At 43.6% G+C, this 20,880-nt stretch overlaps 2 protein-coding genes across 11 annotated transcripts in view; one reads left to right on the top strand and one right to left on the bottom strand.

Moving 5' to 3' along the window:
- PPP3CA (protein phosphatase 3 catalytic subunit alpha) overlaps positions 1-9,653 on the bottom strand; it is a 278,323-nt gene extending 268,670 nt beyond the window's left edge. For 2 of the 4 annotated variants that reach the window (XM_084756053.1, XM_084756054.1), the window contains exon 1: positions 8,901-9,653. In XM_084756053.1, coding sequence (XP_084612179.1) covers positions 8,901-8,958 — 58 coding nt within the window. In that variant the 5' untranslated portion in view covers positions 8,959-9,653. Of the gene's footprint in view, positions 1-6,010; positions 6,080-8,021; positions 8,044-8,900 lie in introns of those variants that run through there. The other 2 variants (XM_084756056.1, XM_084756055.1) reach the window with 2 other exon arrangements.
- Positions 9,278-20,880, top strand: part of LOC311582789 (uncharacterized protein) — a gene marked incomplete at its 5' end in the record, with an annotated part of 38,780 nt that continues 27,177 nt past the window's right edge. The window contains 3 exons of one of the 7 annotated variants that reach the window (XM_084756059.1): positions 9,278-9,880; positions 10,106-10,270; positions 10,737-10,834. In XM_084756059.1, coding sequence (XP_084612185.1) covers positions 9,278-9,838 — 561 coding nt within the window. In that variant the 3' untranslated portion in view covers positions 9,839-9,880; positions 10,106-10,270; positions 10,737-10,834. Of the gene's footprint in view, positions 9,933-9,952; positions 11,669-20,880 lie in introns of those variants that run through there. The other 6 variants (XM_084756062.1, XM_084756058.1, XM_084756063.1 and 3 more) reach the window with 6 other exon arrangements.

Here is a 20,880-nt window from a genome sequence, read left to right as displayed (position 1 = left end):
TGTAATTTTCTCTCATCACTCATCAGAAAAGAAATCCCCGTCAACCACCACCGAGGAATATTAATCTGTACACTTTCCCCAACCCCCGAGGGCCAGGCATGCTATGTAGTGCTTGCACATGCTAGGCAAGTGCTCTATCGCTGAGAAATGCACACAGCCTTCTGTGTACCTTTTAACATATAACTTTTAAGAGAGCCACTTAAAAGCCACACCCACAGTCCAGCCAGTGATAGGATATTCCTGCATATTGGTCACTGCGGGCGGGGGAGGAAGAACACTGATGCTCAGGTAACAAGAACGTTGCATAATCCCAGTAAAACACATTTCCGCAGGACTACAGGCTCACAAATCAAGAAATTATCAGATGTATGCAAGCAAATCTTGACTTAAGTTGGGCAAAACTTCAAAATAGAACTCCATAACTTAGAAACTTGACATCCATTTCATAGTCTGTCTATTAATTCGCACACATAACAATTATGGGTCACATTCATATTATGTAACATGCTCTCTGCTAGAACTGAAACTTTAAAGGCAAATGGAACAGGGCCCTCTCTCTAAGGCAGTGGTTCGCAACCCTCCTCATGCCTCGACCCTTTAGCACAGTTCCTCATGTTGTGGTGACTCCAGCCATAAAATTATTTTCACTGTTCTTCATAACTGTAATTGAATTGTGCTACTATTATGAATTGTAATGTAAGGATCTGTGTTTTCTGGTGGTCTCTGGGGACCCCTGTGAAAGGGTCATGCCCCACAGGTTGAGAACCACTGATCTTTTCTGTTTCATGAGGAGGAGAAGCAGACCAAAAAAAAAAAAAAAAAAAATCACAACAGCCTGCCCCTAGCAAGGCAGTCAGCAGGAGTCTTGGGGTGAGTCCCTTGATTTCAGCTGAAGGTATCAGGACGGGTGCAAGAGGAAGGAGTCTAAACTGAACCTGAAATGCCAGGAACTGGCTAACCAAAAGAACTACTGCTACCCCTAGAATCAGGCCCACCCAGGAAAGGCAACATTACATTATATGTAACAAACCATTAAAAAAAAAAGAATAAAAAAAATTTTTTATTAATTAAAAAAAATTTTTTTAAGTTTAAATGTCACTGTTAAAAGCAAACAGAAAGCAACAAAAACTCTGACGCTGGCTATGTCAATTTTAAAGAATGTGTGTTACATTTTTACTTTACTCTGATAAAACAGCACTGCTTAAACTTTACTTAAAACAGCCAGAGCTGTTAAACTGAGAAATCCTGTCTCAAACAAAACAAAACAAAACAAAACAACAACAAAAAGTGTTAACCAATGCTCAAAGCCCACTCAGCAAAAACAAGGACTCAGCAGTGCTGGTGCCATGTTTTTTTTAACTTCCCACAGCTCATACATCTTCCATCTATCTGGTGTCCAGTAGCATTACAGGGCCAAAAGGTGACAAGAGGTTACAACTTCAAGAATGGCACTGATGAGTTACAAAAACTACAAAAAATAATAAATTGAGGGGAACACAAATGGGGGGAGGGTTTGGTTTTCTTTTTGTTTTCTTTCAAAATATATCCAGTAATTTTCTCATGAAATTAAAGTATGGGCAATAATTGGCACATAAAAATCATCCAACAAACCCAGGGTGAGATAAATAATGCATCTTCTCAAACACATCAAAACTGGTGGCTGTAAGAGCCAATATTACAAAAGAAAGTGTTCAAGTTTAAGATAATAATCTCAGATTAAAAAAAAAAAGTTAACTTCTAAATTCCTCAGACATGGGCAATGCCAATGACCAAACAAGCAAACCACCTTCTGGATAGCTGTGTCACCTGTTCCCACTGTCTCGTCCTCCAGCTCCTGAGTAGGCTGAAGAAGGAATTTTCCAGTCACCAAATGCAACCATTCACAAGGAATCAGGGGGAAAAAATTATTATTTTTTCAAAACAAACAGAATTCATCTCTGTTTATGGCTTAAGATGACACATCAAAACTCTGCAGTGCTCAAATCATTCTCCAAGTATTTTCAGGGTACATAACAGGCAAAGCATTGTGGTAAACGCCGCCACAGGTCTGCCTGACTAAACTTTCAAAACAAAATCTGAATACAAGTATTGACAAATTCCATGCACTTCCAAGTACATGCCGCAACCTAAGAAATAGGTTAGAATCTAGTAGGCTGAGATTTCTAACGCATTCTGGTACTCCACAGAAATAAATGCACATTTAGAATCAGAACTAGTAATTCCTCCCAAGGAGAAAAAGCTGAGGAAACACAGCTGCTGTGCAAAGAGACTGACTCTGTGTCTAAAGACTGCACGGCCCCCCCAGCAATTGTTTTTTATTAACTTACACACACACACACACACACACACACACACACACACACACACACACACCACTCTGTCTCTCCAAAGGCCAACAATAATTCTTCAAGTTTCTTAACTGTAGGCTAGTGTCTGAAGTTGACGACCCATGTGAGGTGGTGCGTCACAATCCAGATGTGATGTCCAGAAATTTCTGATAGCTACTCTCTTGCCTTACTCTACTGCAGGCACATCCAGCACTTCCAGTTACAAGATACTGAAGTTCAAAGGAAAAAAGATCCAAAGTCTAAATGAATCATCAAGCTACAGTGTACTTCACTATAAGGCCAAAGTATGGATTAGGGAATAAAAGGAAAATGACAAAGTCCTATTCCTGCTATGTCCAACCTGAAGCCCACAGGCCCCTTGCATCTCAGGGTAGCTAACCATGAATATGGCCCAGCACATATGAGTGTGATGATGCAATTGGACACCCCTATACCATCCTATGACGGTCTCAAAATAATCTACTTTAAGTTCAAAAATGAAGCATTTTCGTAACTCACTTACTACTAGGCAGGACTCTGGTTTCTGCTACCATAGTACACACTGAAAATGGATTTGAGCCCTTAGAAGTTTGAATGGGTCCCCAAGTTGATGGGACATCAAACTTCAGCACTCTGTAAAAGCCCTAATCAGGGAGGAATATACGTTCTGCCCTAGACACGGAATTCAACTCAAAATTTCATATATGAGATGGAAGTAAAAATAAGACAAAGCAAAATGCTGCAGTACTAAAAACACAAGCACTAAAGACAGCTTACAAGCCAAAATCCCATTTCAGGGCCCATGTCCCTCTCACTGGGTAACCACACCGCCCCCCCAAACAAAAACAAAAAACAAAACAAAACAAAACAAAAAAAACCCTGATAATGTTGGCGATACTATCACCTGAAGTTCCTCTAGAAATTAATACTGAGAAAAGCTGTGTTGGCCAATGCCATTATCAGTAACTCACACTGAGGCTTAGCAGGAACTTTGAGATGAAAGTACTTCTCAGCAGAATGTACCATTACTATCTCTGGCTACACATCTTTAAAAAAAAAAATTAATCAATAAGCTTCATTCATATCAAGATCAAAATAGATTAACACATTTGCCCAAACATATCTACAGAATGCTCTATTTTTGATAATATAGAAATATAGCAAATATGTTTTTACATAGCCAGTGATTTAGTAAAGCAAACTGGAAATAAAATGTGATAAGACCCTAAACCAATCAAAATGTTTCTACTTTCAAGCAAAAAGAGGGCCTGCTTACTCACAGAGCCATTTCCTTACCTCCACCCTAGTCTTACAGGCACCATTTCATCTCTTCCGCCTCTATTCCTTTAGTTATAAAGAACTGCCATTATAAGCTACTACTGTAAGCCAGCAGCATCGTGGCTTTGAATATTATCAATTCTGACCATTCTAGAGTGACCTGAAAACACGTAGCATGTTGTCTTTTGTAATTCTCTGTCAACAGTGAGTGAATTACCGCTGCTAAGGAAACACTACGCCTTCTTTATCCCACATGATAGAAGAAAGTGGCCTGTTAAGTTAACACATATAACCCACAATTACGGACAACTTCAAGATCTCATCGCATCCCTCTTAAATCAGGTGCGTGTTGCACCAGTTAAGTGGCTGAAAATTGGACACAATTATTTTTTAATGATCATAATATTTGCCTCTGAGTCATTCTCTGCCTACCTGCACAATTCCTACAGTTCCAGCATCTCCTTACAAGGCCTTCACAAACGGTGATACAGACTTACCACAGGCTGCAACTGGAACAACGCTGTTTCCCGGTGACAACACTCCAAATGGACTCTTTATTTGGCCATATAACTAGTTCCAACTTCACACAGTGGCACGGAAGGAGGAGGGAAACTTGAAGACGGCAATTGTCTAAGTCAATTTCAGAGCATCAAAATCATACTTCCACATCTCTACAATCGCCATTTTAAGCAGGTCACGAGGAAAAAACTGATTCAAAACAGCACAATTTTCCTAACGTCATTGTCAGTATAAATCTCATTAACTAGATTCTAAGGCAGCTAAGTTGTTGCCTTTTACTGGCTACCTTTAAAATACAGTGTCTATTTAAAACAAAGGCTTGTCTCTGTGCTTTAAGGCAATAACGGCAACCAGTGTCACATTTAGTTCTTCCAAAAGCTGGTAACATTTAGAAGCACTAGTGTCCCTAAATCTCAGCCTCCCACCAACTGTTTTGAGCACGCTGCATTTGTGTTAACGTTCACTTTTAAGCAATCATGAAAGTACACATTACTGAATACCTCAACCCAATTTAAAATGAGCAGCATGAATTTGTATGCTAGTCACTCAAGTATATCATCCACGTCAGAACTATGTCATTTGTGGTATTAACTATACTAGCCAATGTGTTTCTTAACAGCCAGGGCTGAGCTTAAACTCTTCCCACCAAATACTTATGTTTAGTGATAATGAACTTAAATCAATTACACTACACTCCAAAGGAAGGCAGGACAAACGAAACAAATCAACTGATGGCAAATTAATTAGCTAATCAATTAATTAAAACATAAGTAAAATAGATTTGAGAAAAGGTCTTCTTGATAGCCCCCTACTTTGTGTCCACATGCAAATATGGTTAGTGACGTACCATATTCTTGTTTTCGGTTAAAAAGTCACACCAGTATTTCTCAGCTACAAATACTGATGGCTTATATCGACCCTCTATTACTTAATACCAGCATGCTTTCCTCCTGCACATTCCTGCCTGTATGATCTTAGACATTTCCCCTGACTACACGAACAGTACAAAGGTGACAGAAAGTAGAACAGCAGTTATGGCCCCAAAACCAAAAGCAAACATCTGCAGAGGAGAACAGGGCGCGATCTGCGGGACTCTTCCCAGGAATCTCCCCTCTGACAGCCTGCCAGACTCTGAAAACTCTATTATTGTAATCAGTTTGGGATAAGGTAAAAGGCCCATTATAAAATACTTGAAGATGAAAAAAGAATAGTCCAAAGCCAGAATGCTGCCACACACTGGAAATCAGTCTCATCTGCTCCAAAGGCTTCTCATTGACACAGAGCAAAACTTTACAGCCAAACGGAGTAAGACAGAGAGGACAGAGAAAAGTGACTGGAAACGATTGCAATAGACTTTTTTAGTACCCTGCAGAGGAAAGCAGGCCATAGGGTACATTGGGGGTGGAGAAGAGAACCAGTTACCCTATTAACCTCCGTCTTCTACTGACTGCAGTATTCCCCGTGTATCTTTAAAACAACAACGTAAACCATGGTAGAGTAACTTTGAAGACGAGACAGGAGGATCTTGCATTTGGAATGAGCCCTCGACATACATACAGTCTTTCCCAAAACAAACAAACCTAGCTTAGATGCTCTAAATAAATAAATAAATAAATAAATTTAAAAAATTATACTGATTCCCAACAAACAGCATCCGAAAATGTTTTCCCCTGAAGTCTATGTTTTTAACTTTAAGAATGGCCAAAATAAACCAGGAGATAATTTCCTAGTTGCGGTAGTTTTTCTCGAAGTAATCTAACTGAATGCTTGTTCATCTCTTCAGCCACCCTTCCTCTTTCACACCTCAAGTTTAAAGAGTCTTCAGACGCTGTAGCAGATTCAACAAGCCTCTACACTGCCAGAGCTGAACCTAAAACTTGACCTACCTTTCTAAAGTTGCGTTCTGGAAGCACAAATCAAGGGAACTGTAGACAGCTGTCGTCATATTACTATAAACAAAACCACAAGCACAGAGTCATTTGTAAATAGCAATTTGTCATCCAGCAAAAGCCAGATCACAGCAATAAAGATAACTGTTAAAAATAAATAAATAAATAAATAAAAGCCACAGGATGCCAAAGAACTGACCTATTCCTACATGTATCAAATACAGCTACAGATACATTTTATAAAAGGAGACTAGGCCTCAAGAGCATAAATAGCTCCTCAAAGATGAGCCACTTCCTGTGTTAAGGAATGATTTCAAGAATGACAACGGACAGGAGGTTCAAAATACGTGGAGTAAAAAATCATGTTTTTTTCTCTACTACATTCTATGTCTTTTTTAATATAAAAAATAATTCTATAATTTTCCCATGCAACATACATGTTGCTTTCCACTTGTTAGTCGGGTATACAATATTCAGGAGGATCAAAGTAGATTATCATGTCAAACAACTAATCCTCAAATCTTACACATGACAAAGTGTTGACTGGAAGCTTGTGTCATGACTTTTAATCCAATAGCATAAAATATGCAAGAAAGTATAAGAGCAACAAAGCCATGGCAGTGTGCCCACCTTAAACTCAGAAGTCATCAATAATTTTTTTTTTTATAAACAAAATCTTCCCGTAGGATCCCTATCAAAACAAGTGGGAGATTAGAGTTATGTTTCCTATTTTGAATCTCTGGCCGACATTTATATTTCATTTATATACATAAATCAAAATTTTTGACTTGTGGGCGTGTTTATGTACTACTGGGAGTTATTGTGTGTATACAGCACCACACTGAAACAGAAGGCAAAGAACCTATGGAACGGTCAAACGCTGGCTCTGAGACACTAACTGATAAACACATCAAGAACGGACAAGCCATTTGCTTTATAGAGTTTACTTGCTGACACTGTCAACTAAAATCACATTTAAAAGTCCCACATTTTGTGATTTACAACCAGAAATGTGACATTACATGTACAAGGGACTCCCCCCACCCCACCCCACCACCACGCCCCCACTACAAACACACAGTATCACCTGAACTGTAACTCTTACCTTAATTGTTTAGGAAATAAGTTATCTTTGGATTGGAGCTATGCCTAAATTTCACACATTAAAAAGACCCTGGTCATTCTCTGGTATGTTACACAAAAGGTCTTAATTTTTAAGTCAACAGAAGTCTTCAGTACAGCACAGTTCTTCAGAACAGATTTGCATCGAGTGTTTACACAAGGCTCCATGCCTGCAGAATGACGGCTGAGCAGCTGAGCTTCTATTACCAGTCATTTTTTGGTAGAGTTACTCCCTCTTTATTTTGATGGCTCTATGAATCCTACTTTGAAGTAGGGATGATTCCAATATAATAAGCAAAACAAGAGGAGATATTTTATTCTCTCATGAGAACATACACACACACACACACACACCACAACTCTAAAAGCTGAGCAAATGTGAGAGGAGCAAGGATCCTTTCCAAAGCTCCAGAGATTATGTATCATGGTCTTGGGGTGCTGGGTTATGTTCACCTAAGTGCTCCTGGCGCAACCGACTTGATTGCTTTGCACTCTAGCTGAATGCTCTGCTGCATAAGATACCATCTCTGTTCACATCACATACACACACACACACACACACCGCTATCACTGCTTCCAGTTTCAGAGAGGCCTGCTCTGCCCAGGCTGATGCCCCATCTCAGCTATACTCAGTCCCCTAATCCCAAGAATAAGGGACACTACTTAATCCTTGTGGATCTGCAGTTCCTCCCCCAGTCCACACAGGAATACAGTGAGGATGCTGGAATCCCTCCTCCGCAGGAGGATAGAAAGGGCAACCTGCTTGTCCCCTTCCTCACCCCACGCATTCCCAGGGCTTCTCCTAGCCAGCAACTCAGAGCCATCCCTGCCAGTTGTGCATATACATGTCATGCATGGCAATAAAGAGAATCAAATAGCCCGTTACCAAGGGGGTGTCAGGAGCTTGGGGGAAGGGCGCGGAGTGAGCTTCCCACCCTAGAGGCTTGCACCAGCAGGGAACCCTTTAAGAGCAATGACAGGTCGGCGGCAGTCAGCCATGGGTGGCAAGGGAGGTCGAAAGAGGACCGCCACCGGGCGTCGCTCCGGGCCTGCGGGGAAATCCCGGAGCGGCGGTGTGGCGGGGGCTCGGGTCGTCCCCCGCCTCGCGCTGCCCCCACGCGGCCCCGCGGCCCCCCGCCCCCGCGGTGCGCGGCAGCCGGAGCTGGGCTCCCCCCACGCTCTCCCGCTCTCTCGCGAGTCCTGTGCAGGCCCTTCCCGCGGAGGGGGAGGGGGAGGGGGCGCCCGGGGAACTGCTGCAATGGAGCGCCAGAAGCACCGTGCCCGGGCGAGCCAGTCCGCGGCAAGCCACGGCCACATAAAAATGCCCTATTAATTTTTTAAAAGCCATAAATCACCTCCCCTCCCTCTACAAAGAGCAAACCATAAACCCGATCCCATGCAAGCCCGCGAGCAGCCACCCACTTCCTATTTCTGTCACAGCAGCTACACCCTGCCAGCAGTCACCCCCCCCCCGGGCGCCCCCTCCCGCCACCGCCTCCCAGCCGCTCAGCCATTTGCCAACTGCTGCCCCCCGTCCACCAAAAAAGAAAAAAAAGAAAGAAAAAAAAGGTGCCCCGATTGGGGCCCGGTGGGCGGTGTGGGGGCAGGGCGCGGCGGAGGGGGCGGGGGGGGGGGGAATAGCCTCTTGCAGGAGATCCTAGAAGGTCCCCGGCGCTAGCCGGAGAGGAACAACCGGGGCGGGGGAGGGGCGGACGGGCGCCTGCGGCACTCGGTGCAGCCCGGGCCGCCGCGGCGCTGCGCTTACCTTTCACCACCCTGTCGGTCGTCGACAACTTGGGATCAATCGCCTTGGGCTCGGACATCTCCAGCCGCCGGGAGGGGGGGGACAGCGACGCGCTGCTCGTCCCGTCCGACTGCACACCCCGACCGCACCGGCGGGCCAGACACTCAGCGCCGCCGCCGCCGCGCTGCAAACCGCTCGGCTGGAGCTCCGGGCTCTGGGCTGGCTCGAAAGTTACTGCCGGCTCCGCGCGTCCCTCCTCCGCCGCCGCCGCCTTCACTCCTCCTCCGCCGCCGCCAGCCCCGCCGCCTCACTCCGGGCTGCGCGTGTGTGCTGGTTATTTATTTATTTTCTGAGCACGCCTCCCGGTTCTTCTTTTATTCTTGGGGACGGGGCGGGGGATGGGGAGGAGAAGCGCACGAGAGCACCCACCCCGGCACCGACACCGGGCGCCGCGCAATGGAGCCCCCACGCGCGCACACACGGTCGGGATTAAGACCGATCACATGGGGAGGGCCGGGGGCGAGGGAGGAGAGGCAGGGCCGCGGATGTCAGCGCCGCCAGCCGCGCCTCAGCGTCCCGGTGGCGGAGAGGCGGCTGCCGCTGCGGCCGCCGCTGCTTCTCCACGCCGACTGTCACCGGGCGCCGCCGGGGCCGCGGCAGCCGTAGACGTCCCGCCGCCGCGCTTTTCTGAGATCCTCCTTTGCCTCGCGGCGCCGCTGCTTCTCCACGCACAGGCAACAGCCGCTGAGCTCGGTGGACACAGTCCGGGGCACAACCTCGCCTTAGCCGCCGCGCCGGCCGCCGCCACCACCGCGCCCGCCTCCGCCTCCTCCCCTTCCTCCTCAACACCCCCGCCTCCAGCGCCCGGGCCACCTCCTCCTCGGGGCCCGCCCCCAGGCCCCGCCCCACGCTGCATCTTCGCAAGCTTATTGGCTGCGGCGCGCGTCCCTCACCTCTAAGGCGGTGGTCTGGGCCCCGCCCTCTGCTCTGTTTTCTCCAAGGTGCCAGTCAGTCCCGCGGGCCTGCAGCCTCCACCGCCCAGTAGCCGCTCAGGTGTCACCCGGGTGGGCAGAGAGGAGGGAGGCTGGGCCGGGAGCACTACCCGGGGGCTGAGGAGGGGGGAGGGGAGCTTGGCTGCGGCGTGCCACCGCGCGTGCCAGCTCCTGGGATCCCGCACACACTCCCGGGCGTGCTTCGGCTGCTACGAGTGTGTGCGTGGCCCGCAGGAGTGAGCTCCGAGGCCCGAGAGGGAAGAAGGAGGAGCGCCCAGAGCTCGGGGCCCAGGCGCAGCTGCTGTCACTGCCGCAGCTGTCCAAGGAGGATCGCCAGGAAGGCGACGAGTAAACAGCTTACCTTGGGGAGGCGGCTCTGCCTGGCTTAAGTGGACGCGGGTTAGTGCTGGTGGGATGGTTAGTACGAGTGCACAACTTTCAGGGAAGAGGGGTCCTTTGGAGAAAGTGTACTTTGGCGCAGAGGGACTCGGTGGCTGGCTATCCAAGGAGGATGGGGACCTGAAGCCTGTGCGACTGAGGTTATACTTAGTGACCCAGGACGCCCTCAGGTCTCCTAGGAGATAAGAGGAGGAAAAACTCAAGAGAGGTGGCCTTTTCCTGGCTCACAAGAGCAAGCAGACACTGGTGGGAATAGGTGACACTAAAAGTCTTCCTGCTCTTTCCAGTCAGGCACTTGGTGCTCAAGATGCCTGTAGGGCCTTGAGCCTGACCGGTGGATTCTCACAGGTCCCTCATAAGAAGGAAAGTAAGAAACACAGTAAGAAATACATGCTGCTGGCCCAGTTAGTTCCTTTCAAATCAATATGGCTTGAGGAAAGGTTGTTTTTTTTTTTTTTTTTTTCAGAAGTTCTGGGCACAGCTGGAATTCTCCCAGGCCTACCTCAACCCCAAGGACCAGCAAGGAAATTAAGAACAAAGCTGAATAAATTTCTCACCCTCGTCTTTCCTGTTTTACTTTCAAATTCCTTCAATATCAGGGTTTTCCTCTTTCCTGAATTGGACTGTGGGCCCAATAAAAAGACCTATTAAAAGGTTCAGGAAGCCAAGAGATGGAGGCAGGAGAACTGTTTTGTCGACAGAGATTAGATTAAACTCAAATCCGAAAAAATAAATTTTAATAGCAGACTGGTGGCGCTGGAGCGTGTGGCCTCAAGGAATTGGAACAGACCCTAGATAGAGCACCCCCATGGAGGCCTGCTAGTCAAAGGGAGAACTGGAGAGGGTGGGCACATCTTAACAAAACCGGGAGGCTGGCCCTGGTGGTCATCCTCTGCTGTCTGATATGCAACCTCTACGGTCCATGACTTCCATAAGAACTATATAGTCCAGTGGAACTATATAGGGAACATAAAATTATCTCCAAGAGGACTCTATAATCTCCTCCTCAGTTAGGGGTTGTTGCAAACCACCTCCTGGGCTAAAGCAGAACTAGTTGCCAAGGCAGATTTGGGAAGCTGGTCCCTGGCCAGATGGCTGGCAGAGAGGGAGGAATGCCAAGACCTGTGGGTGAGGAGGGCCTGCTTCAGGAAAGACCAGGAAACCTTATCTGAGGATACTCACTTTTACGGCCAAGACTCGCTCACCCACACTCTGCACACAGATGCAACTGTTATTTAGAGTATCTCTCCCTGAAGCACAGAAAAAGCACCCTTGAACTAGGATCAGAGGCTGAAAGTGTCAACCACACTGGAAAATTTTATGATCAAGATAGGAGCTAAAGGCACACCTTTCAGACACAGCCTTGAGTCTACAAGTCTGCAATAGCAGCTAGCTAAGGTATGTGTCTGTGTGTGTCAAGGGGAGGTGGCGGTGGGGTTCCAGGGGGCGGGGTTGGTGGTGAGAATGGCCATCACTTTGCAGCATAGCTTCTTACCATCAGATACTTTTAGCGTGTGTGTGTGTGTGTGTGTGTGTGTGTGTGTGTGTGTGTGTGTGTGTTTCCATAACCACTATAATGCAGACACATCTTAAGTAAAGTTGGACTGTGCAAGAACACATCAACTAGGAATTAGCTAGGTCCAGACACAACGGAGAGCCAAGGAGTCTTATGACACTCAGATGTCCCTTCAGATGGTCAGCTCTCTGTTTTCGCCATCCTTTTCTCTTTTTTTCTTAAATCTTGTTAGACTCTCAGACAGTTCTTGACTGTATTCCCACTGACGGAGATTAACTTACATTTGGAACTCACATTTTCAAGGTGACAACTTCAATTTCCAAGAGCTGACTTTGGAAATGTCCTTTGCTTATGAAGACAAAAGTAAGATTCTTTTTTTTTTTTTTTCTGAGATGGGGTTTCTCTGTGTAGCCTTGGCTGTCATGGACTTGCTTTGTAGACCAGGCTGGCCTCGAACTCACAGCAAGCTGCCTGCCCCTGCCTCCCTAGTCCTAGGATTAAAGGCGTGTGCCACCATACCTGGCTAAGATTTTTTTTTAAATGTTGATAAAAGACAACATGCTGTCCACTAAGAAGAAACATGTACTTTTCCTCCCCTTATCTAATTCTCTCTAGAAAGCAGCCCTCCAGTTGGGAATCCTGTTTCCCAGCCTGGGCATGACAAGCTGGTTTGATTGTTCTTGGTATTGATAATATGGGCTGACTTTGTCTGTGGTGTGCTGGCCAGCGTGCTGGAGTAGCTGGCACCCATTCTTCCATCTGCAAGCTTCTACAGCTGAATACAGAGCCTTCTAAGATCTGGGTGTGGGCAGAGTACCAGATAAAGAGCCAAGTCTTGTCATGACCACATTAAGCCTTTAATCCCAGCACTCAGGAGGCAGAGGCAGGCGGATCGCTGTGAGTTCGAGGCCAGCCTGGTCTACAAAGCGGGTCCAGGACAGCCAAGGCTACACAGAGAGACCCTGTCTCGAAAGAGCTAAAAAAAAAAAAAAAATGCTGCTCACCTTAGAAAGACTGCACGAGGCTTTAAATGAAAAGAAGATCATTTGTGTTTGTGTGTGTGTATGTTAAGCACTAGGACTTATAAATGCATTTATTAGGAAATTAATATAAAATAGTTACTTATTCCAAAGTAAAATATCTACCAAAATAAAGAACTGCTACCTCACTGTTACATAAGAGAGCAACCAGAAAGACTAAAAACATCCTCACCTGTTCTAATACATGAACATCTAATCTTCATTTCCATAAATGAACAATTCATGTACCAGTTATGTTTTTGAACAATTGTGCAAGATCCTGGCTCAATGGTTAATAGATGTGAGGGATAGAGGATGCAGTCACTTAGTTATCCTTAGTCCTGACATATAGGTCTCACAGACATGTTATCCTTGCAGACATCAGTGTTCACAGGGCTGCTCCCACACAGAGTAATTTATTATTAGCTTGGTGGCTTGAATATTGGAGAACATGTTAGAGGGCAGATTTGGGGGTTTATAATCCACAGCACTGAAATGATCTACATAATGTTCTCCCACTGGTGAAAATCATAAACAGTGAAAAACAATTTGTATGTTTTATTGTGCACTGTGCTGGCCAGTTTTCTGTCAACTTAGCATGAACTACAGTCATATGGAAAGAAGCAATTTTAATTGAAGAAAATGCCTCCATAGGATTGGCCTGTAGCCATTTCTGTAGGGCACTTTCTTGACTAGTGAATGATGTACAAGGACCCAGTCACTGTGAGTATTGACAACATCCTTCGTGGCTGTCTTTCAGTCCCTGCCTCCAGGTTCCTGCCCTGACTTCCTGCAGTGATAAACTATTACCAGGAAGTAAAAGAATAAATAAGGCCTTTACTTTGAAAGTTGCTTTCAGTCATGTTGCTTTATCATGGAAATAGAAATCCTACGACATATGTTCTGTTAGTTTCAGGAAACAAATAATAAATAAATACATAAATACATAAATAAAAAGCAGATGAATAAATAAGAGAAGAAAGAGAAATGAAAGTAGGAATTAAATATACTGTATTCTGTATTTTATTTGAAAATAACCTATTTTTGAGATTTTGGTCATTTTCTTGATTCACTGAAATAAAACTAACTTAGATCTCGGTAATGTGTTTTTTAAATTCAGTTACTCAGCATTTTTTTTTTTTTTGAGAAGTTTTGTTTCTGCATTCAAAATGGAAGAGGAACTCTAGTTTTCTTCCATTGTTGTGCTTTTGTCCAGTATGGATATCAAGGTGATGCTGGCTTCACAGAATAAGTCTGATAGCATTCTTTTCCTTTCTACTTGATGGAACAGTTTGATGAATACTGGTGTTACTTTATTTTTGAGTAGTTGATAGAATGTGGCAGTGAGTCTATCTAATCCAGGGCTTTTCTTTGTTAGAGTACTTTTTAAAAAACTAAAATGGAATAATATGAAGCAAACACAGTATCTCAGGAATTTACTATGTAACAGAGAGTGACCTTGAGCTTCCCATCCTCCTGTCTCCATCATGAACACTGGGATTACAGGCACTCATCAATACACTCCGTTTTATACAGTGCTGGTGATCAAACTCTGAGCTTCATGCATATTAGGCAAGCATTCTACCAACTGATCTACATCTCTATACCTGTTTTCAATGGCATTGCTTACTCTGGCTTTAAGTTGTTAATAGCATCTTGCTCTAATTCTAGTAGACTATAGATGCTTAGGCATATATCTATTCTTTCTAGCTTTCCCATTTACTTAAAATATAAATTACCAAAATATTTTGTAATGTTTAGAAGCTATTGTAGCATTGTAGGTTTTGTTTATCTTATTAGTTTTAGGTCTTCTATCTTTCATTTGGTTAGTTTTGTCAGGAGTTATCAATATTGGTGGTTTTATTTAATCAACTTTTAGTGATTCTCTATATTGCCTTTTTACTTTGCATTTCATTGATTTCAATCATGATCTTTATTATCTCTTGCCACTCATTGCTTTTGGGTTTGGATTATTGTTGGTTTTTCAGGACCTAGAGGTGCATCATTAGGTTATTTATTTAAGATTGCTTTTGTTGTTGTTGTTGTTGTTGTTGTTGTTGTTGTTGTTGTTTTTAATGTAAGCATTCATAGCTCTAAACATTCTTCTCAGAACTTCCTGGATTGTATCCTAAAGGGTCCAGTCTGTTCTGCTCTGCTTTTCATTTGATTCCAGACACTGTTAAGTTTCTTCCCTAGTTTCTTCAAAAACTCACTGGTCGTTCAAGAACACATTTTCCAGTCTCCAAGTATTTATGCAGTTTTTTGTGATTGTTCTTGCTATTGATTTCCAGTTGTGTTTCTTCATGATTTGAGGAAATCAAGAAATTATTTTGACTCCTTTGTATTTTTAAGGCACGATATATGGCCTAGAATGAGGCCCATGTTAGAGAAGGTTCCTTGAACTGATCAGAGGACTATGCATACCTTATCTGCTGATTGGAAGATTCCGTGTTTATCTCTTAAGCCCATTTAATCTAACGTATAATTTAACTTTAATTTTTTTTTCTTTTTTTCATCTTTTTTCTTTTCTTTTTAGTGTTCATAGCCTATAAAGATGAGAGTGATATAATAAAGTCACACATAAATATTCAACTATTGTATCAGGTATTGGGACCTACTGACTGTTCATGCCCATTGGTATTTGTTTTATGAAGTTGGGAGATCCAATATATGATAGATAGATATAGTGGTTATAATTTTAGATGCTTTGTTCTATTTATTAATAAGCAGTGTTTTTTTTATCTCGGATTACTAATTTTGGCTTGAGATTTGCTTCATCAGGTATTTAAATAGCTGTGCCTGAATGCTTTTTACATTCTTTCACTTGATAAGTTAACTTCTATCCATTGACGCTCCCTTTGTATCATTGTCAGTGAGGTGTGTTTCTTGGAAATAACAAGTAATTGGATCTTTCTTTAAAAAAAATATCTAGTTACACACTAAGGAAACAGTGTCTTCTGGACACAGAACGACTGACATATGAACTCACAGAGACAGTGGCAGCATGCACAGAGCCTGCACTGACACACATGTGAACTCACAGAGACAGTGGCAGCATGCACAGAGCCTGCACTGACACACATGTGAACTCACAGAGACAGTGGCAGCATGCACAGAGCCTTCACTGACACACATGTGAACTCACAGAGACAGTGGCAGCATGCACAGAGCCTGCACTGACACACATGTGAACTCACAGAGACAGTGGCAGCATGCACAGAGCCTGCACTGACACACATGTGAACTCACAGAGACAGTGGCAGCATGCACAGAGCCTGCACTGACACACATGTGAACTCACAGAGACAGTGGCAGCATGCACAGAGCCTGCACTGACACACATGTGAACTCACAGAGACAGTGGCAGCATGCACAGAGCCTGCACTGACACACATGTGAACTCACAGAGACAGTGGCAGCATGCACAGAGCCTGCACTGGTTCAAGCCAAATAGAGTCTCAGTGCTGAGAGGGAGAAGTGGAAGTGAGCTCCCATTCCCAACCAAGAAGCAATCTGACAAACACTTGAAAAGGAAAAATTAGTTCTCTCCAATGAAGTCTCACAGGTTATATAAGCCCTGATTTAGGGAAGGCCCCATGGCCAGCAGTAAATGACCAATACAAAATTAACTCAATGGTGGTTTTGTAAATATGCTTTTCCTTGGTAATTTTTTTCTTTCTTCCATGTTGCTTGTGGTTCATCTGCTTCTTTTTAATCCTTTTCTGGTTGTTGATCATTTTTACTAGTATACTTTTGAAATCTACATCTGGGGGTTTTACCTAATTCAGCAGTTGACTCTGAATTGTGCTCTTTTGGAAAAATCCTGCTGCCTTGCTTCTTTGTGAGTACTGCGTTTTTTATTTATAAGTAAGCATGTGTTGGCTTGACCTCTTCCATCTTACTTGGGGATCTTTTTAGTCAGGAGCCTATTCTTGAGGGGCTGGTCTCCATTCCCACTCAGGAAGAGGAAAGCAGACTGCTCTGCTCAGGGTAGCTTTCTCCTTTCCCCTTACACATGTCCTATCACTGTGTGAGTTTGCAGCCTCCTTCCTCCTCCCCCTCCTCTCAGAAATGAGAGGAGAACATGACACTCATGTTCTTATCCTGACTTCTCTTCACTGGCACACATGAAGTCAATTTCTATTCTGTTGGCGTCTTACCTGTAAGTCCTTTGCTAATATTCATGGACAGTGGACAGCATATACTTAATGTGAGTTTATTGACTACCCATATTTATCGGGCCGTTGGAATATAGCATGCAATATCTAAACACCCCTGATCTCATGACACTTATATTCAAGTGAGCAGAGATAGAAGACAGAAAAAGAACAGCTAAATACAATTACACATGTAAGTACATATATTAGGTGATGAATGGAGAGACATCTATGCAGCTACACAGGCAAAAGTAAAAGGAACTGCAAACCCAAAGTTCTAATGACTAACATTCTTGGTGATTTATTGTTGTTTTGTTGCTTTTGTTGTTGTTGTTGTTTGGGTTTTTTTTTGGGGGGGGGGGTTGGTTTTTGTTTTTTGTTATCAGCTGTCAACAGATAGCTGGACCAGACCAGAATGCATTAGAAAGACCCATTGGGAACATTTAAGGTCAGACTATATTGAGCACTATAGATCATTGGGATGACCAACAGTTGTTCTAGACTAACATGAGGATTTTAAAAGGAAAATGATCTGACATAACTGAATTCATGAATGGAAATGTAGTGACAGGGAGAAAGGGTGAAAATGGAAAGGCCAGTAGAGAGAAGTTTTCACAATTCAAGCTAGAATGAAGGTGCGCTAAATTGGACAGGTTAGAAGGAACTAGAGAAAAACAAAAAACTCCAAGTGTGCTTAAAAAGTTGACTTCACGGGACTTGCTCATGGAATGTATACAGGATTTGCAAAGTTTAAAAGTAGTCAAAGAACCAAAACAAAACAACAAACATAAATCTGGGGGCTTAGGCGAATGGGTGGTGGTAGTTACTGGGTCCTGAGGAATGGACTGTCAGAAATATAGAGCATATTTTGTATTCTGAGACTTATGTTTAGCTATGCTAAACTTGGAGCCCTGTTAAAGGACTTTAAATGAGCTGGCATTGTGCACGTGCACAGGCAATGAGTGTGGACTAGGTGCATTTACTTGTCTTCTCAACACTAGAGACACAGGAACCTTGAGAGCAGGGACTTCACATGTTCCTAGCTCTGTGTGTGTGTGTGTGTGTGTGTGTGTGTGTGTGTGTGTGTGTGTGTATGTGTGTGTGTGTGCATGCCTGCAGCATGCCAAGCATGTAGTCAGTGTTTAAAACATGATTCCTTGATTAATGAAAATTCTTTTATAATGCCACTCTGATTTGTTTCTTTTTATTTCCTTCATTGATTAAATTAAGCCCTTCAACAAATTTAAATGAAACAACTAAAATTTCACTTTTAGATGTTTTAAACTTATAAAACGACCTTCCGTCATGACATTTTGATCAGGCTTTCAGGTTAGGAAATATAATTCAGAAGTTCAGTTCTTAGCATAAGGTGTGTCTCTCCTTGTCAGGAGAATTACTTGTGCAGATCCAGGGAAGGCACAATATTACTCATATTTCCTTTTTTCCCCAAATGCACAAAGAGTTTTATATTGCTTGCAACACCTGAGCTCTTTCACGGTGATAAGTTAGGCTAGACATCAGCAGTTTTCATGGAGGAAGTAAGCAGCACTGAGGTTCTCTAGAGCAGTCCAACAAGGGTTCCCTTGTCCCTTTAGGGGAATATCTGAGGTCCAGCCCAACAGAAAGTCACCAGCTGTGTAAATCATGCTGAATTTGCTTTAGAGTACCTGAAATGCCAACATCCTTATCTTAGGTGATATGTTCAGTCACCTCACCTGCCAAGCAAGCATTCAGCCTTGTTGCCGTGGGGACATGCACCAAAAATGGTGGACATCTAACTAAGGGACATCAAAGGGCTCTTGACACCTCCCTGATCTAACTTGCAAAACTGACCTAGGTCAACCAGATGCCATCTGTGAAGAGCCTGATGTCAAATTTACAGGGAAGTTTGAATGAAAGTATTTCAGGCTGGAGCTAAAGTGGGCAATGGCGCATGACTCTCTGGAGAAAAGAGAGTAGTTATAATGGCCAGGAGAGCAGAGAAAGAAAAACCCCAAAGCATGCTCCCTGTTCCTAAGGTCTGATTGTTAACTTCTTTCAAGATAGCAAAGACACCTTCAATATACATTTCTGGAAGCTTTAAACATGTTTGTAAGGTGCATATGTTACTAAGCCCATATTGTGATTTAGTAAGACCTCTCACAACCCAGGTGGTCATTTCCACACGCCCCATAGATTCCTAAGAAGCCATACCTTCTGCTTTTCATACTTATGAAACCCCGATACTTCATTGAGGAAATGACTCTATTCTGTTCCAGTCCTTGCCTAGCTCAGTTTTCTCTACAGCACACTCAGTGACAAAACTAGAAAGAGTAAAACCGTATAAATGCAAAAAGGATGCAAAAAGAAAAAAGAAAAACAACAACAAGAACAACAAAGATTAAAAGACAGACTTTGACTAAGGAATCTAAGAGTTTGGGCTCTTAATTATTATCCATGCCAATTGCCAGGTCATGGTCACATTTAAGAATATTATAAAGTTGGAAGACTGCAAAGACTTAAAGAGTTCGAAGTCCTCTGCAGATCTGGGCAGACTGCCATCCTCCGTGTGCTGGCTTGTCATCCCAGTGGCTACAATCAAATAGCACAAACACCAGCAGGTGTGTTTCCACAGCCACCCAGAAGGAGAGCTGAGGGCTCAAGGTTAAGCTCCAGCCATCAAGAGTGTCTGCCAGAAATGGCGCTCATAAACGACCACACTCACATTTCCTTGGCATGAGCTCATCCCTGGACCACACCTAACCTCAAAGAGAGTGATGGTATGTAGCCCTCTCACATGTCCACAATTAGAGGCAAACCAAATATTTATAAAAGGTCGGAGTGCCCATCAGAAATTTTAATAGTCCATTCAATCTCATGGGACCGCCTCATTACTAGGAATGTGCCATAACCGTGTTTCACACACATGGATACTCCTAGAAGGACTACGGATACTGCTCTGCTTCATGTAATGAGCTTCTGTCACTCTCCTGTGACCTCTAATATGTATGTTACATCAACACCACTGGGACTGGCTTTGAAGTTAATTCTTCCCCCGGAGAACTTATGGTCCTATACCAGATTCCTCTTGTGACTATCACTTGTTGTAATCTTTCCAGGCTTGTAGCTTCAGCATCAGCATTCCATTGCCACTGTAGGTAGGCAGTGTTAGAGTAGCAGCTGGCAATAACAGTGTACAGTGGGGTTAGATTAATATGTGTGTGTGTGTGTGTGTGTGTGTGTGTGTGTGTGTATACAAACAAACATAAAACAAATTCTTTTTATAAATTACATTTCAATTACATTATAAATTACAATTAACAGTTACATTATAAATTACATTTTTTAAAATTGGCTGACAAAAAACTAGGTTTACAAAAATCCCTATGCTAGGTGTGGACTACTTCCTTTTCAACTGTTGGCAAATACTTGAACACCCTCTCCCCATCTCTGCAGATAATCCAGGCCCCTGCCATTCATGTTGGCTGCTAACCAGAACTAAAGGAAATGGCTTCTACTTCTGGAGAAACAACATAAAACACACTGTCATTACAAGGCACAAAGAAATCAAGCTGGCTGGAACTGCACTAAAAGTTTCCTCCCCGCTGAGTAGCTTTCCTAGTGCCAAAAGGTACTTTGTGACCTGCTGGGAATAAAAAAGCTCATCAATAATCTTACCCAACTGTGAACCCAAAAACTACAATATCAACCTGCCAAAAATAGATGTGCCCAATTGAGCAATAGTGGCATGACTGTTACAGGGTTAAGCAACTGCTCTCTGATTGGTTTAAAGCTCACTCAGAAAAAACCATTCATACTTAATACTCTACATCTTATCAAAAACTAATGCCTGAGGAGCTCAACTAATGACTGCTGTTTAGCTAAGCTGACATAGTCTTAACCAATCTTCTGATACTTGTATCTAAGGGCAAATGCTGT

The sequence above is a fragment of the Acomys minous genome, assembly GCF_964271855.1.
Source record: "Acomys minous genome assembly, chromosome: 14".
Classification (NCBI taxonomy): Eukaryota; Metazoa; Chordata; class Mammalia; order Rodentia; family Muridae; genus Acomys; species Acomys minous.
The sequence above is the reverse complement of the archived record's forward strand: the minus strand, read 5'-3'. Positions and strand labels throughout refer to the sequence as shown.